The following is a 22,564-nucleotide window of genomic DNA, read 5'->3' on the forward strand; positions in this document are numbered from 1 at the left end:
CCAGTTACAACTATAATTTTTCATGACAATGTCTTAGCAGGATTTAAAGAAACCTAATTAATACTTTATTTAATTCGTGCATATTGTATACTTAGTTGACCATCATTCAAAATGGCAGTTGCCCAGAGTCATATAGTTCCTTCACAGCTGAATGTATTTGACCCTAATTATTGTTTACTGGAAATATTCCAAACAAATAGGAACGGTCCTGCAACAAAGCATTCCTACTCCACATTTTCTCCCTGGCAAGGGTCGGGTTACTGTGACTCCCAGTGAGAATTTTCAAAGTGTTTGAAAATTTGAGAATTAAAACTATTTCACTATGTACATCTTTTACTTGGGTATTACTGACCATCTGTGGGGATGGTGACTGTTTTGTACTTGTGTCTATATTTAGAAACATGGTCTTGACTGTGTGTCCCTAAGGAGAGAGCCAGAAGAAGGTTGATCTTTGTTCCTTGGTATGAAGGTGTCAAAAGCAGAGTTTTTGGGGAACAAACTAATGACTTTAATCTGCCTAGCTCCGTGTTAGCTGCTCCATGTTAGATGCTTTCCACTGGTCTTGTTTCTTATTCAGTCTCTACTGCAACCCTGTGAAAGAGGCATTAACATGGTCCTATGGTGAGTCTGAACTGGTGCCTTCTGATACCAAAGTGATACCACACTGATATCAGAGTGCTAAATATGTAGTAATTTAATGTATAAACACATTTTCCATAACAAATTAATACTTTATTTTTAATTATAAAGTGTTTATTTGGTGTGCAGTACATAAAACTGTAGTTTATTCAGGTACAAATAATGGCCTAAATATACATGTGAACCTCAAGCCATGTGATATAAAGTGATCCAAACTATAAGATTTTACTAATCTTGCTTCAGTTTTCTTGGTTGATAAAGTTTGAGAATGGTAAATAGTGCATATTTCGGGGAATAAAAAAATATAGCAGTGAGTTTTTTAGAAAAGGGATGAATAAAAATCTCACCTCAGACCCAAACATTTCCAACTCTTCCCAAGAAAATAATAACTTATATATCACTTTTACTGTACGGACTTTGCTTAAACAGTCTCGTTTTATCTAAAGTTTTTGCCAATTTAGTCAACTTAGAATTTATCTCAAGAAAAATGAGAAGCTTACCGAGATGAAAAAAATCTCCTCTATACTTTCAAATGATTTTTACTTTATGTAGTTGATAGTTACTAAAACGGGGGCTGGATTGATAGTACAGTGGGTAGGGTATTTGCCTTACATGTGGTCGACCCACGTTTGGTCCCTGGCACCTCATGTGGTCTCCCAAGCATGGCAGGTGTAATTACTGAGCATAGAGCTAGGAGTAACCCAAGTATCGCCAGGTGAAACCCCAGAAAAGAAAAAAAAATCCCTGTATTTAAAACAGACCACTGACTTGTTCTTGCTCTAATAGGTAAATGACAAATAAAGCAGGAAGAGTTTTTGTGCAGTGTTATTCAAACTTAAAAAGCAGTGGAGTTATGATAAAGGTTATACTGTGTATGAGCTTAAAGACATTATGCTAAGTGAAATAAGAGACAGGACAAATATTATGTAATTCCATTACTGTGAGACCTAGAATAGACAAACTCAAATAGACACAAAATAGATTAGAAATTTCCTGGGGCTGGGAGAAGGGTATACACAGTTTTTAATGGCACATTAAAGTTTACATTGAGATGACTGAAAGTTTTAGATATAGCTGTGATTGGTTACATAACATTTAGAATGCATTTAGTGTCATGGAATTTTACAAATATAAATGGTTCTGTCGTTTTGTTAGTTACTTTCATAATGATTTTAAAAGGAAGATAAGAATTCAGCCAAAATTGTACAACTTAGAACAGAAAGATCTAGTCTTTATTATTGAACCTACCTTGCACCTGAATGTGTGCTTATTTAGCAAATTCAGGAAGAATACCTTGTGCATTCTTTTATTCATTTAGTTCATTTGAGAAATACTTTTTATTTTGGTTTTTGGGGCCACACCTGGGAGTGTTCAGGGCTTACTCCTGGTTCTGCAATCATCAATCATTCCTGGAGGAGCTAGAGGGACCATATGTAGTGTCTGGTATAAAACCTGCATAATCTAGGTGCAAGGTGAGCATTCTATCCAATGTACTATCATCCCAGTCTCAGATAATAACTTTTTAAAGTCATGGTATATCTTGTCAGACTCTGAGGAACTAGAGGAGCTCAGTAAATTCTTTCCTTTAAAACTTAGAAATCTACCTTTAGTTCAATGACTAAAATATAGGATAAGGACAGAAGAAATAAAATAAGTAGTATTGGGAAAAATGAGAGAGCCCTAAGAATTTGTGACTTTATAGGAAGAGTTGATCATTGGCTGAGTTTGAAGGCTGCGATGAATACAACACACAAATATGATTTTGTGTGTGCATGTTTCAATTATATATAGCACTATTTTTTTTCACTTTTTTCTGCTTCAGAATCTTGGATCTAAGGTATTTCCAGTCATTTACAATAATTCCCTCCCCCCCCGCATGTAACCAAACTGTTCCCCAGAGTCAGAGAAATACTTTGCTTCATATTCTGCCCATGTTTAAATTATAAGCAAAACCACTTTGAAAACAACTCAAAGTCAACAAGATATGCTTGGGTGCCCATTAATGCTTAACATCGAAGAGGAAGACAAGACAAAGACAGACGGGGAGTGAGTGCCTTAAACTGCTCTTGTCTTATGGTCCCGCAGAGGCAGGAGAAATGACTTCTGTTGAGGGATGAAGAAAAACTTCACAGGAGAAGGTGGGTCTTTGTTTTCTTTATAAGGCTATGTAGAATTATGCTCACTGGGTGTAAAGAAGGTATTTCATTTGGATAGAAAGATTTGAACCAAGGCTTAAAGGCAAGACATGCTAGTTTATTTAGGGAAATCGTGAAAAAGAAAATCTCTGAATGCTCAATATTCTCAGTTTCCTAATCTAAGAAACATTGTGTAGGTTCATTAGAGGGAAGCTAAAAAGCCACCTACCCTGTACCCTTATACAACACAGTGGAGGATAATTATTTTTGCTGCTGTTCTCAAGATGCAAGTACCCTCATAGACTAGAAAACAGCTCGGGACAGAGCAGCCATTGATGTCTCCCTTATGCCTCTTGTCGGAGCTTCATTTCTGAGTGTCATGGGGGAAAAATGGCAGCTACGAAGCTCTCTGCCTCTGGAAACTCACACAGGCTAATGTGCAACTTGGGGAACCATCATTAAGGAGGTCTCATCCCTATGTTACTCCCACTTCTCCTGAATTGTCAGTATCTCTACCTTGGCATCCTGTGGGCTTATGTTACTTGACTGAGATTTTTGTGTTTATCACTCCCATCAACACAAACCATACAATCCACATTAAGTCTACAAATTCTAGGATAAAGGCATTAGGACAACCTCAGGTTGATGTAATGCTCCTTATCCTTTTATTATAGTGTATACTGGATGGCCTCAGAGCACATGGTGTGAGGGAGCACATGAACTCTCCTATCACCACTGGGTCCCGGCTCACTCATAATACCACCCCAAAGTACCACCTCAATATACCCAGCACCTAAGCTGAGTCTTGAAATCACTGGGTTAGCCCAGACTGATCTTGATTCTGAAGGTAACAGAGTGACTCCTTCACTTTAATGCTGTGAGCTTCTGAGAGGTTTTAGTTGTATTGGAATGCCATAGAAGGGTCCTGTCTGTCAGGTTCCAAAAGGGAAAATGGGTGTAGTTCCTTTCTTTTTGGCTACCAGGAATCACAAATTGCACTCGATTGGTGATTTGATGGCTTGAAGATGTGGGTTAGTTAGGGACCTATCACCTGAGAAATGATTCTGTCCACGCTGCCTGCTGACATCTCCGACTGAACCACACTCTGTGGTAGACCATTTCAGAACTGGGTTTTGTTCACGGTTGGGTTTCACTCTTGTTTTGCCTAGATGTGTTGTCACAGGATGATTTACTTTCTGCCTCAGGTTCTGGTAGATTGTCTTGATGTCCTTGTGTGCCCATAGTCCCCGTGGAAACTATCACAAAAAGCCTTGACTCTTGAGCTGCTACACTATGAGTATGATGAGATGAGGGTCACCATGGGACAAGGTGACCAGATTAATGGGGTCTTGATCGTTTGACCCCACCGTGCCCACCTAGGGTGCCTCCCACAGAGCCCTGGCCAGTGCACAGCCACCCACCCAGGCAGCACTTCCTCTGCTGGCCATGGTTGAGCTCCAGGCTCTGAGGAACCAAAGATGGTTTCACCTCAGGGATAACTGACAGGGGTTGTGCAAGCACAGGGAAGGAGCTGGTGAAGGATGTGGCAGGGGAGGTGGGAGTCACACCCCAACCCACCCCCCAGCCACCAAACAGAATGACTCAAAGCAGAGACACAGGCCACAGGTTACCAGGAGCATCACCCCAACCCCCAAACCAAACGGTCTAACCCAGAGCACATAAAATGCTTGTTTTCTCACCATGTGGAAAGGCTCTAGCCCAGCTGGCCCTTCAGGTGCCTCCCATCAGCCCTGCCAACAAAACAGCTCAACACAGAGACACAAGCCTCAGCTATGGATGCAATTTTTATGTTTTCCTCACAAATTGCTGGGGAAGAACTTTCGAGTCTTCGGGCTTCAGACCTGCAGTCTTGTCAGGAACTTAACCACTAGACCCCTTAACAACACATCCCAAACTCAAGGCAGAGGCCACCAGCTGCCAGGAAGTCTCTTCCTCCTTAACCCTTTCAAATAAGGATTCACTGCCCAGTGGCAGAAGACTCAGGTCACTGGGTTCCTGCCCCACAGCACATCAAAATGGTCTAAGCAAAAGGCACAGGCCATAGAGCTGGGGGTGACATTTGGGCTTTGCCCCTGGGCACCTGCCACACAGCCCTTCAAACAAAAGGTAACAAAAGCCATGGGTGAAATTCCGGATTTTACTCACCAACTTGAGAGGTGTCAGGTGGACCTGCAGGATTCAGTCCTGAAGCCCTGCCCTGTATACAAAGTAGCCCAACCCAAAGGCACAATCCATGGGTTGGGCACCGAATTCTTGCTTTTTATCTCAGGATGTGGGGCTTAAGACCTTTCAGGTCTCCGGGACTCAGTGCAGCACTGATGGGGCCTCCTCCTCCAGAATTACAATTTTTGTGCTTCCACAGAAATTGGGGTGAGGGAGGGAGATATCTCTTCAAAGTTATGGATATTAGCTCATAGAATTGAGAATTAAATGAACCAGAAGCTAGAAAGAGAAAACTGGGTCAGTTGGTGCTAAATTCAAATCCTGTATTCAAGATTTACTATTATGCAGATTTTGCCAAATTAGGTAGACCTTCTGTGATTCATTCTCCCTTTGTGACAAATGAGGGTGATTATATCTGTTTATGGTCACAAGATTATGGGTAGAGCGATAGCACAGTGGGTAGGGCGTTCGCCTTACAAGCGGCCAACATGGCCGACCCGAGTTCAATTCCTCCGCCCCTCTCGGAGAGCCCAGCAAGCTACCAAGAGTATTCGATATGCCAAACACAGTAACAACAAAGTCTCCAATGGAGACGTTACTGGGCTCACTCGAGCAAATCGACGATCAACGGGAGGGCCTTTACCTTTACCTTACAAACAATATAATTGATTTTATGTATAAATTAAAATATCACAGGCAAATAGATTCTACTGAGTAGAAAGAAGCCTATAAAATTCTCACTGGTAGAAACTTAGCTTGGGATTACTCAAATAATTTTGGAAGCCCTATTAAACATAGCACAGCGGTAGGGCGTTTGCCTTGCACGCAGCCAACATGGCCGACCCGAGTTCGATTCCTCCGCCCCTCTCGGAGAGCCCAGCAAGCTACCGAGAGTATCTCGCCTGCTCAGCAGAGCCTGGCAAGCCACCCGTGATGTATTCGATATGCCAAACACAGTAACAACAAAATCTCCAATGGAGACGTTACTGGGCCCGCTCGAGCAAATCGATGAACAACGGGAGGGCCTTTACCTTTACCTTTATTAAACATTTCATACCTATGAGCTGCCATTGAAGACTATGAACCATGTGATTAGACTTAGTGTCATTTGGTCAGGTCAACTGCAAGGTCCCTCCGATCACTTTTCCCAATCAGTGCTCCAAGTTAGCATTTGACCCTGTGAACTCTGTTCTTCTGTTAAAGTCACTATTAGCAATGAGTCAGTATCTTAAAGTTTGAATGTACTTTTGAAAACCTCTATATCCTATACTTTCACTCAGAGTCTAAATTGTGATACCTCCTCTGTTTCTCTTTTAGTCTCTTTTTTTATAATATACCACATTAGTGAAAAATTTTTCCTAATTGTTTTTAGACTTCTTAGAGGTCCCTTGAACTTATTTTTGTTTGTTTGTTTTTGTTTGGGGAGTCACACCCAGTGGTTCTCAGAGATTACTTCTGGATCTGTGCTCAGGGCTCACTCTTGAAAGGCTTGGAGGATTTATATGGAGTGGCAGGGATAGAACCCAGGTAGGCTGTGTACAAAGCAAGCAAGCTATCTACTGTACTATTCCTCTAGCCCCTAGATTTCCTATTTTACAATGACATCTAGAAATCATGCTGCTTTCTTTCTTTTGGGGGAGGGGGTGAGTGGGTGGGTTTTGGATCATAGCTAGCTGTGCTCAGAGCTTAATCCTGTCTCTGCACTTGGGGATTTCTCCTGGTAGTCTAGGGTAACTATATGGGGTGTTGGCAATCAAACTTGGGGCAGACATGTACAAGGCAAGCAAGCACCTGTCTATTTTACTATCTACAACTCCTCGTTTTTCTGAGTGTTCTGTCTTTATGTGACAGGATGATGATGATGTTAGTGGGCATAATGGATGGTAATGGAATGTCTCAGTGTTTCACATTTACTTTTCCTGTGACCTGGACCATCTCATATAAAAAATTTGAGTATAGTGTTATCCCCCACTCCCAGCTCCTGGACCCAGTCAAATAAACTCTAAATTCATTAATGATAGGGCCTTTTCTTATTCATCTCCCTATCTATGACATTTAATAAACCTGAACATATGTCTGGCTATTTATGGGAGTTAAGAAAATACCTTACTTTATCAGGGTTCACTAGAAAGATTCTGAGGACAGTAACGTCTAACTGGAAATTATGACTATCTTGTCAGAAAGGCAAATAAATGCAGGAAATTGTCTATTTGTACCTGCTCATAAGGATACAAAAGAAATCTATGTTGGTTATAGTTAATATTTTCAAATCATATCTACTTTAATTCTAGATAATCTCCTTTCTTGGTACTTTATGTGCTACAGTATTGATAGATTTGTTTGAAATAATGTTTTGTCTCAATGTCAAAGTGGAATTTAATAATTTTTAAATGGTATAACAGGCCTGAATAATGTGAGAAATATTTTTTAGGTTGAATTAAAGTATATAAAAAATTGAAAAACCAATATGGTAGAAGTGATATTTATTGAAAAAAATTAATATTTGCTATAAAATTTTATAACAGGAGTATTTTCTGGATGTTTATTTTGATGCATAAACCTGAATATTACATACCAATACAAGACAGTAGCACTAAGTTTTCCTTTATTTACATTTTATGAAAATTGTTATGCAGTACATGTTAAAAGAACTTACGATGGAGAATTGTTACATTAGAAAAATAATATTCTTGATAAAGCATTCTCAAGGAGTCTCATCACATTTTCTGCCTCTTTAATAAGGCTAAAGTCCCTGGAACAGCATATAACTTAATTTACAAAATACAATAACTGTTCAGACACATATTCAAGTTTTCTTTTGGTATGATTTTTTTTTTCCCTCACTGTAAAACTACAGTTTACTAAAACAAAGACTTTTAGGAAAATGTCATTGAATGATTTCAGCTATACATTACATATACAACTCTGTAGCCTAGTGACAGCCATTACTACACCATTATTAAATTAAATATTTTGCTTGGTGAGCTGTGTTCCAATGTGGTCTATTTTTAAGATGTGCCATCTTTAGGGCTGCGGAGTCATTGGTTTTCATAGGAAACAGATCTGTCACAGTATGGAGCTTTGTTTATTGTAAGGAACGGGTACACAATCACATTTCCACTCACAAGAGAACGCCACAGATGTCACTACAGTTCAGGCTTTGCGCGATTTCTGCGTGGACGGACCCACCCAAACCTCCTGCTCCCACGCTGCACAGTCCTGGCTGGGTTTCGTTTTCAGAGTTTTTTGTTTTGTTTTGTTTTCCCTTCATACTTAGGTAGTTTTAATTCCTTCAAAGGCACACAATTTCCACCTTTTCTCCAGCGTTGCTCCCACGCCTGTGAATTCCTGCTTAAACATGCGTGGCAGTCTCATCAAAAGCATTTCGATTTCATTCGCTGATATCTGTTGAGAAAGAGGAAAAGTCAGTCTTGGTGGGGGAAAGGGGGAATCGCATCTTAGAAGAGGCAAGTGGTTGTACGCGCTTTCCAGGAGACCTGCACCTGTCAAGCAATAGCCTTCCATGTCTTTCTAAAAGGGCACAAGTGCTGGGCACTGTTATTTTGGGAAAACTTGAGATGAGTGAGTGTCCAGCTGAGGTTCCCACTCCTGTGGACGTTTGCCCTCCACTACAACAGGCTTGGACAGCAGTCCCGTGATATCAAAGGAGATGGGGGTGATGTGGAGGAAGGCCCAGTACCCTCATTACTGTCCCTGGTGTCCTCATCCTCTCTACAAAGAACAGTCAGCACTCTTTCCGCCACCGCCCCCATGGGTTTCACTAATGCTCAGTATTTTTCCTTTTTTTATTGAATCACCCTGAGATACAGTTACAAGCTTTCATGTTTGAGTTACAATCATACAATGATCAAACACCCATCCCTTCACCAGTCATATTTCCCACCACCAATCTCGCCAGTATACCCACCTTTCCCACCCTTCCCCTCCCTCCCTGGCAGACAATTTCGCCCATACTCTCTACTTTTGCAGCCAGCGCTTCTTAACTCCCTGAGAGACATGGGGTTGATTCCTGGCTGCACCAATTCCTTTCTCTCAGGGATCAGAAGGGATAGATAAGGTCAGGAATAGAAAGAAACTCTAAACGTTATACAATAGAAGTCACGTGGGCTGATGACATTTTTGTTGATTTTTGAGTCACAGTCTGTGGTGCTCTGGGATTGCTCCCAGGTCTGTGCTTTGGGGACCATATGAGGTCAGGGTTCAAATCCGGGCCTCTTGGTTTTCATGGAAATAGATTTGTCACAGTATGGAGCTTTGTTTATTGTAAGGAACTGGCACACAATGACATTCCACTCACAGAGAAGGCCACAGATTATACTAAAGGTCAGGCTCTGTGCGATGTCTGCAGGGACAGACCTACCCAGACCTCCTTCTCTCATGTTGCAGAATCCTGGCTGGGTTTCGGACAGACCTTTGAGCTATCTCCTCAGCCCTAGGTTGATTTTTTAATACAATTTCTCTCTTCTCCCAGGTTTTCTCCTTACACATTTTTTAAAAATGTAGTAGTACTGCTATTTATTCAGCGATTGATTAAGCTGACTAAATTGGGCATGAACTCCAGATTACTTTTTTTTTATTCAGAATGTTAATTTTCTTTTTTTTTTAATTGAATAACCAAGAGATAGTTACAAAGTTTCCCTGTTTAAGTTTCAGTCACACAATGATCAAACACCCAACTCTCCACCAGTGCACATCTTCCACCACCAATGTCCCCAGTTCCCGCCCACCCCTTCCCCTACCTCCATGGCAGACAATCTCCCCTATACTCTCTATTGTTTGTTATGAACAGCATAAGATGTTGTGTGGCTACAAGAGAGGCTGTGTGCTCCTGGAATTCTAAAATTTTAAATAATTAGAGTCTGTAGAAATCTACTGAGTGAGCTACTCAGTTTGGAGATTCTTATGTGTGTCTCTGGATCATGGCCATTAAAAAGCTTAAGTAGCTTCCTTACACATATTTTTGAAGAGAGAATTTATTGTCTAAAGATCAACCATATACCCCTGTCCTAATAGACTCATGTGCCATCCCCCTAATCCCTCAAGGTGAACCCTAACCTCTCTGTATGTGCCACACATATCATATAACAAGATCAATAAGACTCTGGAATTGGGGTGTGTGACATTTCTAAGCTTAATGATTCCCACCAAGGTAAACAGTCTCTAAGGCTTAGCAAACTGTTTATTAGGTTGTGGTGAAGAATACTGGCTTAGCACAGATTTAGGCACATAAAACTGTTAGATGATTCAGACCTATTTGTCATGGTGCAGTCACTGTACAGACCTGATTTTAGAGTCTATACTTTCCACTCAAAGCATTTTAAAGTGAGGTCACATTATCCAGGAAGCTTAGTGAGCTGTTCACTTAATATTCACATGAAGATTTCATGTACTATTCAATATTTCTGAACCTATAATACAAAACTTTTGTCAAATAGAGGCAGTCATGGAAATTGAAATTATTTCCACTCTAGATTTTTTGGGTGTAAATTATTTAAAAAATTGAATGTATTCCTCTATCAGACCATGTTAAAAGATTATTAGCTTCCCAGATTGGCCCACAAAAGCCTATTAAATATTATTAAAAGGCTCACAGTGATATTGGAAAATACATTTTCTTAAAACAACCACTACCTGTGTCTTTATATCATTCTCATAACATTCCTGTACCATGCAGGGCCTGTAGGGATCTAGTTCCATTTCCCTTAGTTGTACAGTCTTTTTTAGGCTCACCTGACATGAACTACATATATTGCAAGCATAAAGATTGGTAAGTTTGACATGTATGCAACTATGCATTCATCACTACAAGCAAGATAATAAACTCAGCCATTCCCTCTGCAGGTTTTCCTACAGGACTGTAGTTATTTCTCGCCCTTTCCTCCTGTCATTGCCAGTCAGCAGTTGTTCTGCTTTTTGTCACTTTGCTTGAGGTTTCTCAAACATTATATGTGCCTTTTTCTGTATGTGTGTATCCCATTCATTTTAATTACGTGGTAATACTCTTTAATTATATGGTAATAGCCTTTTATCATTGCTGAGCAGTATTCCATTACATGGGTATATTGCAATTTGTATATGCATACACCTGGTGATGGTCATTTGAGTTACTTCTACTCTCTGGTTGGTGTAGATACAGCTTCTATAAACGTGTGCATATTGCTTCTTCTGAACTCTACTTCATTTCTCTTGGTACTTACCTTGGATAAGAATTACTAGACCACATGTAGTATGTGACATATTCGATATGCCAAACACAGTAACAACAAGTCTTATAACAGAGATGGTTCTGGGCCCGCTCGAGCAAATCAATGAACAATGGGAGGACTGTGTTATAGTGCTACATGTAGTATGTTTACAATATCACAAAATTGCAAAATTTGCCAAATTCCTTTCCAAAGGTAGGTACTGTTTCTTTTTCCTTTACTACAAGTAGTGTGTGAAAGCCCAATAACAGCTCAGCTGAAAAAGACAAAGTGTGGGCATCTTTTTGTTTTAGGTCATTGGGTGTGTTCTCTAGTGGCAACTCTTCTACTGAGGATCTAACTTTTATTTCCCTAATGGATAGAGACAATCCATATCTTTTCATGGATTTATTTAACATCTGCATATCATTTGTGGTGTTTTTTTGTTCAAAGATTTTCTCATTTTAATTTTTAAAATCATACTGAGTTATAAAAAGTTTTAATTTGGGATGAAAATCTTTCATCCATTACATATTTTGCTAATCAAAAATCATAATACATAATCTGTCTACATTTTAAAATTTCTTTTAAGAGTACCTTTTTCATATATTTAAGAAATTTATTTTCATTCCATTTTTTAATTGAACTACAATTAACCTACAGTATAAATTTAGTTTCAGATGTACATGATTTGACTTTTGTATTCAATCCAAAAATAACTGAAATAACTACAATCTTAGTTTCAAATTTTCAATAGCATATTATTAATTATAGCCTACCCTGTATTGTATATTATATCTCATTGACTTATTTTGTGGCTGAAGTTTGTATGCCTCTAAATCCACTTAGCTTACTCAAACCATTCACCTCCCTGGTAATAGCCAATCTGCTTGTTGTTCCAGTGATTTTTGTTTTTTAGATTCCACATATAAGTGAATCATACAGTATTTGTCTATATCTGACTCATTTCAATCAGAATGAGTTCTATCTTCACATACTTATTAAGACTTTAGAGTCAATTCTAGCAAATATTTCATGTGCATTTGAGGGAAAAAACTGTATTCATTTCTTTTGGGATAATAACCCCTGGAATATCTACAAAGTCCATCTCTCAAGTGATTTCATTTTATGCCATTATTTCCTTGTTAATTCTGCTTGGATGATCCGTGCATTACTGCAAATGGCATATTTAGATTCTCTTCAATTGTTTTGTTGTGGTTAATGTATTCCTTGGGCTAGAGCAATAGCACAGCAGGTAGGGCTTTTGCCTTGCATGTGACGGACCCAGGTTCGATTCCTCTGTCCCTGTCAGAGAGCCTGGCAAGCTACCGAGAGTATCCCGCTGCATGGCAGAGCCTGGCAAGCTCCCTGTGGCGTATTAGATATGTCAAAAACAGTAACAACAAGCCTCACAATGGAGAGGTTACTGGTGTCCGCTTGGGCAAATCCATGAACAACCGGAGGTCAGTGCTACAATGTATTCAATACAAGGAATACGATGTATTCCTTGAAGTATGTTTTATGTATTTGGGTGCAGACTGATCACTATATCTTCTTGATCTTTATATAGTATCATTATCTTTATTTACCATTTTAAGTTAAAAGGTATTTTACCAGCCATGAGAGGAGCAGCCCCTAGTCCTTTTCTACATTATTGGATTGTTGCAGGCAGGCAGATAAGGAGATTCTGGTAATGTGGAATGGGGAAAAAACACATCTGGAAACCAAAACAATTCAAAGCGTGAAGGCCTTTGAAATACAGGACCCATGTGAGGACCCTGGATAAACTTTGAGGTGCAACCTGACCCTAGTTTAATCCCCATCACCTCATTTGGTCCCCTGAGCTCCACCAGTAGTTATTCCTGAGCTCAGAGCCAGGCATAAGCTCTGATCAGTAACTTGACAGAGGTGGAGGCCCATACTTCCCTGTTCTGGGTATTTCCCCTTATTTCTGCCCGAAATTCCTTTCTTTTATTTCATGGTGTTCATTCTCCATCTTGGAGATTTGCCTATTTTTAAAATCTGGGACGTGTAACGAATTAATTGGCGCTTTTCACTCTGTAGAAGTGCATATTCTCCTTTGAGAACATAACTCTCTTTCTCTCCACTCGTATTTCCCAAATAATTTTACTTTACTATTTGGCTCCTTCCTGACATTCTTTTCTGTGAGGGTAGGTGATGGGCCAAGAGGAAAATGAACCTGGGCAGAAGTAGAACTGATTTTCCTTTTCTTGCAAAGAGCACATTCTTCACTCTAGTCTGAGACCATGACTCCCTGAGAATTCAAGTGAGACCCAGGCATGGTTTGACGACTGCCTGATGGAGCCAGTGGGATGCAAGGTCTGTGCCGAGTAGGTGCTCCTTGCACATTACTTGGGGCAGACTTGTGGCCCTAAATCTCCTCTCCACTTTCCGGGTTCCCAAAGTGGATAAAGAGGAGAGCAATAGACTTTCCTCTCCAGACTGGAACTCTTTGCTCCGTCTTTCACTTTGAGGCTTTTTTTTTTTTTAAATCTGATGTGAGGCTCATCTGTGCATGATATTGATGGATCCTGCTTATTTACCCATACCACTCTGTCTTTTGATCCGTGAGTTCAAGCCATTCACAGTTAAGGTTTATTGAAATATAAGGCCAACTTACTGCCATTGTATCCATTTTCCCTGTTTGTTGTATATTTCTGTTGTTTCCTTTTCTATTTGTTTTTATATGCCTTTTCATTTGGGTGGTTTTCCCTGGTGATTCTCTCGATTTCATTATATTTTCTTCTGAGTGTCTCTGCTCAAGATTTTTGTTTTGTGGTTACCAGGAGGACTATAACAGTGTCTCTGTAATCTAAAATACTCTTTGTGTGCGTGTGCCGGCATTGATTGGTCATCTAAATGGATTCTTTCTCATTCTTCCTTCCCATTGATGTTTGTCGTGGACTCACATTATTTTCATTTATGTCTGATTCCATGTTGCTTTTTTATCACCAGGTACAAAGTGTGATGTGTCTGCTTCCCTCATTTAGAAACATTCATTTTAACATTTCTTTCGTAGTGCAGATCTGGTGCTGGTATACTCCATGTTAGCTTTTGTTTATCTGGGGAAGCTTCTACTTCTCTATCATGCATGAATGGTTATTTAGTTGGGTTCTGGAAGTTTTTTTTATTTTTTGTGATCTTAAATATTTCACTCCACCACCTTGCAGGGTTTCTGTTGAGAAGTCTGATAAATGCCATATTGTATGATATTTCTGGGTTTTTCTCCCCAGATGCATCTACTTATTTTTTATTATTGGGATGGAGCAATAGCACAGCAGGTAGGGCGTTTGCCTTGCACAGAGCTGACCCTGGTTTGATTCTTCCATACCTCTTGGAGAGTCTGACAAACTACCAAGAGTATCCCACCTGCACAGCAGAGCCTGGCAAGCTCCCTGTGGTGTATTCCATATGCCAAAAGCAGTAACAACAAATCTCACAATGGGGACATTACTAGTGCCCGCTCGAGCAAATTGATGAACAATGGGAGGACAGTGCTACAGTGCTATTGACTTTTTATAATTTGACAATATGTGTCTTAGTATATTAGCACTGTCCTTCCATAGTATATTATTATTATTATATTTTCCATTTAGAAATTTTGGTGTTCTCAGTCTGCTGGATTCCAATTCTCCCTTAGGTTTAGGAATTTTTCAGAAATTATTTATTTTATGAGGCATTCTAGTCCTCTCTCCCATTATCCTAGCATTGCTATTTTTAATGAAATGTTGATACCATTTTCATTTTTTCTTAAATTTTCTTTATCCTCTTCCATTTGAATCATTAGGGAAAATTTGTCTTCAATGTTCTACTTCCCTGTGAGATTGAATATTATTTTCCTGCTTGGGAGGGGATATTTTATAATAATGATGATGATAATTTTTTGTCTGGTGGTATAGAGGGAGCATATGTGGTACCAGGGATCTGAACCAGGACTGGTGGGATGCAAGGCAAGCCCCCAACTTATTGAAGATCTTAATTTCATTCACTGTGTTTGTCATGTCATTTGGAATGAAAAATCTTTTTTATAAATTAGGTACCATGGTTATAATAGTGCTAAAATTTGACTTTTATATACAAAGTAATTGCACCTTCACCACCACCAAATCGCCCAAAATGCTGCTTCATTGGAGGAAGCACCACAATGCCAGGATCCGTTCACCATTGGGGCCCTTCACTCAAGTTCCTCCTATCAGTCTCAAGATTCCTTTGCAGCCTCTTATCACTAGAAAAAATTTTAATAGCTTCAATCACTTTGGCAAAGAACTACCTCTGCACCTGCATTTCCTTTCTTTTTCTTTGCTTTTTGGATCACACCCGGCGATGCACAGGGGTTACTCCTGGCTCATGCACTCAGGAATTACTCCTGGTGGTGCTTGGGGGACCATGTGGGATGCTGAGAATCAAACCCCGGTCGGCCGCATGCAAGGCAAACACCCTACCCGCTGTGCTATCACTCTAGCCCCTGCATTTTCTTTCTTCAGTAGTGTTTTTGCATTGTCTTTGACTCCATTTTATGTATTTCACTTATTAGTAATAATTATTTACAATTCATTGTCTGTTACACTCTCCATTTCTGGGACATTCAGACTGATTTCTGAAGAAATTACTCAATTTATCAACAAATGTAACCATTTTTGGTATTTGCTTTATTTTACCACTAGGAGGTGGTATAGCTCTCAGTTTCAAGATATTTTGTGTGTTTGTGTGTGTTTTAAAGAACTGTTTTGTCAAAGAGTTCCTTCATTCACTCCCCATGTGTAGAGGAGCAGCCTGAATACAAAATCCTGTGCTGTTGCCTGTCCTATTGTCACCAGATCATTCTCTTGAGTTCAATTAACTCTTCCTCTGGGCCCAGCCACTAGTGTCTGCTATTGGCAATGGACTCTGACAATGACTATGCTGCATTTCTAATAGAGTTGGAAGAATCTCATTCTGTAGGAGGGTTTTCATACCTAGGGCTCTAATAACTGCAGCTGTTATCAGTTACGTTCAAAGGGAGCAGGCTTCTTGGAGATGCTCTGTCTGCTGAAACTCCTGGAAACTTTCATCTACCACTGATCTCTCTGCCTTGGTCTCTATATCAACTCTTCTTTCATCTGCGAAGGGGTCTTGCAAGTCACCTTGACCTGCTTGGGTGCCAAATAAACATAGCAAATACAATCCCCTTCTACTGAACACCTTGCTCTGCTAGGCAGGACATGGGACAGGCTTTGAATAGAGGGTTATCATCTATAGCATGGGGGATGGGGAGGTGCCCTGCAACCGCATATGTGCCTATCCAACCTCAGATACTTGACTAAGAATTTCCTTCTTCAAGGTTTCTTTGGGAGTCTGGAATACTGTGGGTGTGCCCAGAGTTTTGCTCCTGTCCATTCGGTAGCTTTGACTTCCATTGTCTTGCCAGCTACAGGGTCTCTGAGCTCTTTCCTCGGTATTCATCCAACAGCACAGGATGTTTCTCAAATATTTGTCATCTAAGCCCCAGCTTTATAAAATGTAGGTTCTGGCTCCAGATGAGGGCTGCAAAATTTATGATTACTAGTTTATTTTTCTTTATAGTCTAATTTTATGTACTGGAGTTAGACAACACTTTTTTGGGCAAAAAAGGGGTTGTGAGTGGAAAAAGGTTAAGAATCCCTGGTCTAAGCAGCCTGATTTATTATTGATGGATCCTCACTATGGAGCCTGTGTCCAGCCCTATCAGTATTCTATGGGGAGATAAGGGATTACTTTTTTTTTTCCCTTTTTGGGTCACACCCAGCGATGCTCAGGGGTTACTCCTGGCTTTGTACTCAGGAATCACTTCTAGCAGTGCTTGGGGGACCATATGGGATGCCGGATATTGAACCCGAATTGGCCACATGCAAGGCAAATGCCCTACCTGTACTATCACTCTGGCCCCAGGGATTACTTCTAATATGGAGTTACAGGTTGATTGGAGGTCAAACCCTCAGGCATCAAGTCATAGTACAGTGGTTAGGGTGTCTGTCTTGTAAGTGCTGACCCAGGTTTGATTCCTGTACTCTATATGGCCCCCCAAGCCTGCCAGAAGTAAGTCCTGAGAACTGTTAGATGTGGATTCCCCAAATCCTCCCCAAGTCAAATTCCTTTTTCTTTTCTTTTTTTTTTTTTTTGGACTAAGGTACTTGTCCTTTAAGAGTTGATTCTCCATTTGTCACTGCCTCCTGGGTCCCTTGGTTGCAACTCCTATTTGTTTTCTAAACAAGATGTTTTATGCCTGGTGTGGAACATAAAACCCTCACTCATGAAGCAGCTTCATGTGAAATCCTTCCCCATCATAGACACAGGAGATGAACTGTGTGTGTGTGTGTGTGTGTGTGTGTGTGGCTGCTGAGGGGGTATGTTCTATTTTTGTCCACTGTTGTGGAGGAGCTGTTTATCAGCCAGTTTTCAGAAAAACCTTTCCCCAAGACATCTGTATATTTGGTGCATCTATGGGAGTAGGTTGAGCTCAGAATGCTATGCTGCCATCTTGTTCTGACTCTTAAGCGCCCAGTTGAGAAAACTGAGTGAAATACAAAGGATTAAGTAACTATTTTATTTATATTAAAAAGAGAATTGTGAAATTATTCATTGCAAGTTAATTGGGGTCTGGGCATTGGTATAATCTAAGCACAATAGTTATTGAGGAAAAAGAGAGGTATAGTGTGTTCTTTCTAAAGTTCAGTCACCAGAAGTCCTAGGAAATCTGTTTTTGTTTTATGTTTTTAAAATCAGTTTCCCAGACTCTTCTCTGGGTTCCAGAACTGATCATCTGATGAAGAGGCATGATAGAATTAACAGTGCGCATTGGAATCAGACAGACTTAGATTTTAGCCTGGGTTAGATCATGAGCAAGTTCTGTGACCTTGGGAAGGTCATTTAAAAGCTATATTTATTACTGTTGTCATGTGTGTAATGGACATAATATTTCAACTAGTGTAATTGTGAGGTTTATACTTTAAGTGCGATGCAGAGCCTGGCATGCTGAGACACTATGAGACAGTAGTGTTAAATCTTCAGGGGATAGGCAGTATGGGAACATAGGCCTAAGGAGAAAAGTATAGAGAAGTATGTGATCAAATCTGTTCTTTTAATTGGTTGAGGCACTTTTCCTTAAGCTTAATGAGGCTACTTATCCTCTTAACAAGGTTCCTTCCTTCTTTTGGAGGAAAGTGAAAGAGTTAATCCATATGAACAGTTGCAGTCCCCTAGAATAAGTGACACTCCTGGGACGATTTTGATCCCCCAGATCAAGCAGAGTCCACAGAGCAGCTGCCAGCTCATCTGTCATGACCTTTGGCAAAGAGTCGAAGAAGCCTTGTGTTGCTCATTAGGAAGGGGGGGGGGGGATGGAATTCTGCTGGGCAAGATAAAGACAAGATCTAAAGATAATCAGGGCCTAAGAGATAGTGCGGTGTGTGCAGACATGTCTTGCTCAAGACCACCAGGTTCTATCCCTGGAACCCCATATGGTCCCCTGGTCCCTGCCAGGTGTCACCACGCCCCACCAAAATAATAATGAGAACACTTATGCAGGAGGCCAGAAAGGAGCAGTCAGGCATTCTCACTGCGCCTGACGATAAAAAGAGTGAAAACTTGCCACACTCTTTAAAGAAGGTCATTTATAAATGAGGAGACTGAGGTCCAAAGTGTGATTAACGGGAGTAATACAGTTAGTCAGATGCCTATTACACTGGATCAGGATGTAGGGAGAACGGAGAACTGTGTGGTTAGAACTAAAACAATCCTCTTGTTTCACTGCTCCTCTTCTCCTGGGGGTAGTTCAGAGAAGAGATGGCTGTCCAAGAAAATACTTTCCGTACTTAATAGTGATATCAACGGTAAGATCAAGACCACTCAGAAAACTCCCAGCGCAACTAGCGTTGTTCATATGGTAAGGCTAATGCTCAGAATGTCCCATAGGAACTATTTTTCAGAAGAGTAAGAAAATTAATGAGGGGCAGTGTTGGGGGAGAAAGGTTATGGGAGGAGACCTTTTTTTGTGTCATCTTTTCACCCTAGTTTAGAGGTTTACAGCTACCAGTACTGGTCTGCAGGGGTGAAAAGGTCAACATCTGGTCTTGACTTCAACCTGGAAGCAAGAGATGACTCGAATTGAAGAGAGGCAGCTGCTGTGTGCAGTCCTGACTGTGGGACAAGCATGGAGTAAGTGCTTTACATGTACCATCTCATGTACCACTTGGAAAACAGGCAAACACTCCCACTTCCTTGCTGGATAAGGAAAAATGGGATTCTAGTTATGAGATGACCACTGAAGGGTTTCATTGTCTTGGGTAAATCACTTGAATTTTCTGATGTGCCAGAAAAGGGAATCAGAAAGATGATGAGAGGATTTGAGTGCTGTTCCAACCATCTGGAAGTACTGGTTTTTGGGCAAGCCATTTAAAATTCAGCTGTCCACTAGGTTGTGACAAAGGTCTTAAACTGAATGTGACAAGTTCTTTTTATACACAGCAGTGCACAAAGCAAGTAACAATCAATGTTTGGTAGCAATTACTGGGTGCCAGACGCTGTCCTGAGGGTTTTTTCACCTATTCAGTGATTTGATACACACAATAACCCATAAAACCTTCTTTGTGCCACAGGGCAAAAGTGAGATACAGATAAAAAGATTGTGCAAGTTCACACAGCTAAGGAGTAGTGAAAGTGGGATTTGAAATTCTCATGATTACTTTACTTTGGTTGGATATCAATGTGCCTCACTTAGAATTTCTTACAGAGTCGTTAGTGTCCCCCATAGCAGTTAAATTTACATTGATTGGGCAGTACAGGTCACAATCTGATTTTTCTGTAACTATGTAAATAATGGGGCTAGAGACATAGTACATCCATAGGGTGCTTGCCTTACATGCAGCCTATTCTGGTTTAATCCCTGGCACTGCACAAGGCATCCTGAGCATGGCCAGGAGTAAGCCCTGAGCACTGCTGGGCGGGACCCAGAAACAAGCAACAAAAGATACCAATGATGACCGTATCTTACAAGACTAGAATTATATTCTAAAAGTCCTTTTAATAAGACCCAATTAAATTCAAGTGTGTTCCTTAAAATGTCTCATGTTAGCAGATGAAGGAAAATGGCTTCCAGGTTTCTGTTTTAATGTTTTAAGCCTTTCCCTGTCCTAACAAGAAAACATTTATGAAAACAGTACACAGCACATGGGGGGGGGGGGGGTTGGGGGGGTTCTGTGAGAATAATTCAGTTGGTCTATTTTACTTTTGATCAAAGACATTTTAGTTTCAAAGGAACTTCATATACTTTGTGTTTTCTCCTCCTTTTCATAAATAGCTCTTGCAATTTTGCCGTCAGTGTCCTTTATCTTCCTATCAATGATTCTGGTTTTGAGAACTGAAAAAGTCATTATAGAAAACAGAGCACCCTGACCTTGTCACCCAGAACAGAAGAAAATTTACCCATTTTCTCACCAGTAGTGCTGGATTCCATCTAACTTCCTTTTAAGTAAGCTCATGTTTGTATAGAGGGAACAGATATGTGTGTTCCTGCTATGTGTATAGGGGATGGTAGTGGGTACAAGGCTTCCAGTGTGGGTTTTCTTTCTCTCTCTCTCATCAGTGGGATATACAAGGCAAGCAAACTATCTCTCCAGCCCCAAGTCCTGCTTTTTTCATAGTTCTTTGTTTCTTAGGAGGAGAATCAAATACATGCATGATTGAAAAAAAATATGAGGAATTGGAGTGATAATACAGTGGTAGGGCACTTTTCTTGCATGCAGTAAGTTTTTATCCCTAGCATATCATATGGTCCCCCAAGCACTGCTGGTGTAGCCTTATCACAATGGTTAGAGCCTAGTGCCATGAGTATGAAATCTCATTTTTCCATCTATGTATTCAGTGATACATAGAGTGGGAGATCATCATAAACGTAGTACTTTTTCATTTTTACTCAGCCAACTTTGTTCCAAGAAAAATTGGTGGTCTAATAGTATTTATTCTTTTATCAACAGTTGATTTGATAATTTAAAAAACAAAGAATAGAAAAAATGAAAAAAAAAACCCCACAAGAAGTCGCGTAACCAAAGGATTTGTGTGGCAAAATACCAAAGGGATCATTGTAAAAATATGCTTTATGTACTGTCTGATTTGCTGACTTCAGACTAAGTTGCTGCCTCCTTGCCGGGCCTCTGAAAATGTGGAGAAATTGTCACAAGTGGACATACAGTCAACTTTAGTCCGGGAATGGTGCTCCATGCCCCATGTTAGCAAGCCACTGAAACAAAGCAGAGGGGCTAAAGATGCTGAAAGGATGCCAGTCTCAGCCTCGAGTCAGAGCAACTGGCTATAAAACGAGCTTTCCTTCTGTAGGATAAACTGTTTAGCGAATATTTCAGTGAATCTTTAGTGAATATTTCAGTTTTGAATATTCTTTCTATCCCTGGAAAAAAGCATAGCATCAGCACACAGGACCTATTGCAATGAACATTTGGAGAGAGGAATGTGGGTGGTGAGACCAAGGAAGGAAAAAATTATAAAAGGAAGCTAAAGAGCAGGGAAACGGCAGAAATGTCGGGTAAAGCACACCAGAGAGTGGCTACTGGAATATGCATGGACTCAAGGATATGCTCCTGTTGATCAGGATGCATGTATTTCACTACATCGTGCTCTGCCCAGGTTATTAGCACTTCATAGACAAGATGTCAATATTCATCAGCTAATCAACTATACATCTGTTTTTTTGTTTTGTTTTTTTGAGAGGAGGTTGCAGGTTTCCTTCTTAGATTTCTTTGTGTTCCAACCATTCTTAGTTTCCCTGGTCCCTAGGACAGTGCTTGGTAAGTAAAAATCAGTGGCATATCTGACTATTCACCAGGTCCATGGCAACTTTGGAGGGGGATCAAGTCTAGGGCCTCATTCAAGTAAAGGATGTATCCTCAAACTGAGTTACACCCCCAGCAATCTCCTTTTTATGCAACGGAAGTCCATGTTATCTCCAGTATTTCAGACTGATATTCTTCCTAGAAGTGTGCTGCAATAGGTAAAAACATACTCATTATTGCTTGTCTAAGCATTAGAAAACTCATTTATAGACTGACAGGTGGCTATTTAGGAGAACTCCAGAATATATATGCTATTGAAGATTATTCATGTGGGTAATCTTACAGACACTACTGGGAGTAGTTTTTCAACCCTGTTAGCCAGTTACAGCCTGAAAAGGAATGCTCTCCAACTCTCTCATTTGAATCTCCTTGGAACGGCCAGCATATTTTAATTTTGTATTTCTAGAGGTATTCATTTAGTACAGAGATACAAGTGATTTATCCCAATGGTGAGAAAGGTACCCATGCTTATCACTGCATAAGAGTGAACAGACCAAAATGTCAGATTGTTTTAATAGTACAG

The 22,564-nt window shown here is 40.2% G+C and overlaps 1 protein-coding gene across 2 annotated transcripts in view; it reads right to left on the bottom strand.

The window, feature by feature from the left end:
* Positions 1–7,424: 7,424 nt before the first annotated feature.
* The window catches only part of ENOX1 (ecto-NOX disulfide-thiol exchanger 1), a 470,609-nt gene continuing 455,469 nt past the window's right edge, over positions 7,425–22,564 (bottom strand). For both annotated transcript variants that reach the window (XM_056109825.1, XM_056109824.1), the window contains exon 17: positions 7,425–8,363. In XM_056109825.1, the coding sequence (XP_055965800.1) occupies positions 8,232–8,363 (132 nt within the window). In that variant the 3' untranslated portion in view covers positions 7,425–8,231. The remainder of the gene's footprint in view (positions 8,364–22,564) is intronic.

The sequence above is a fragment of the Sorex fumeus genome, unplaced genomic scaffold (genome assembly GCF_029834395.1).
Source record: "Sorex fumeus unplaced genomic scaffold, SorFum_2.1 ptg000008l, whole genome shotgun sequence".
Classification (NCBI taxonomy): Eukaryota; Metazoa; Chordata; class Mammalia; order Eulipotyphla; family Soricidae; genus Sorex; species Sorex fumeus.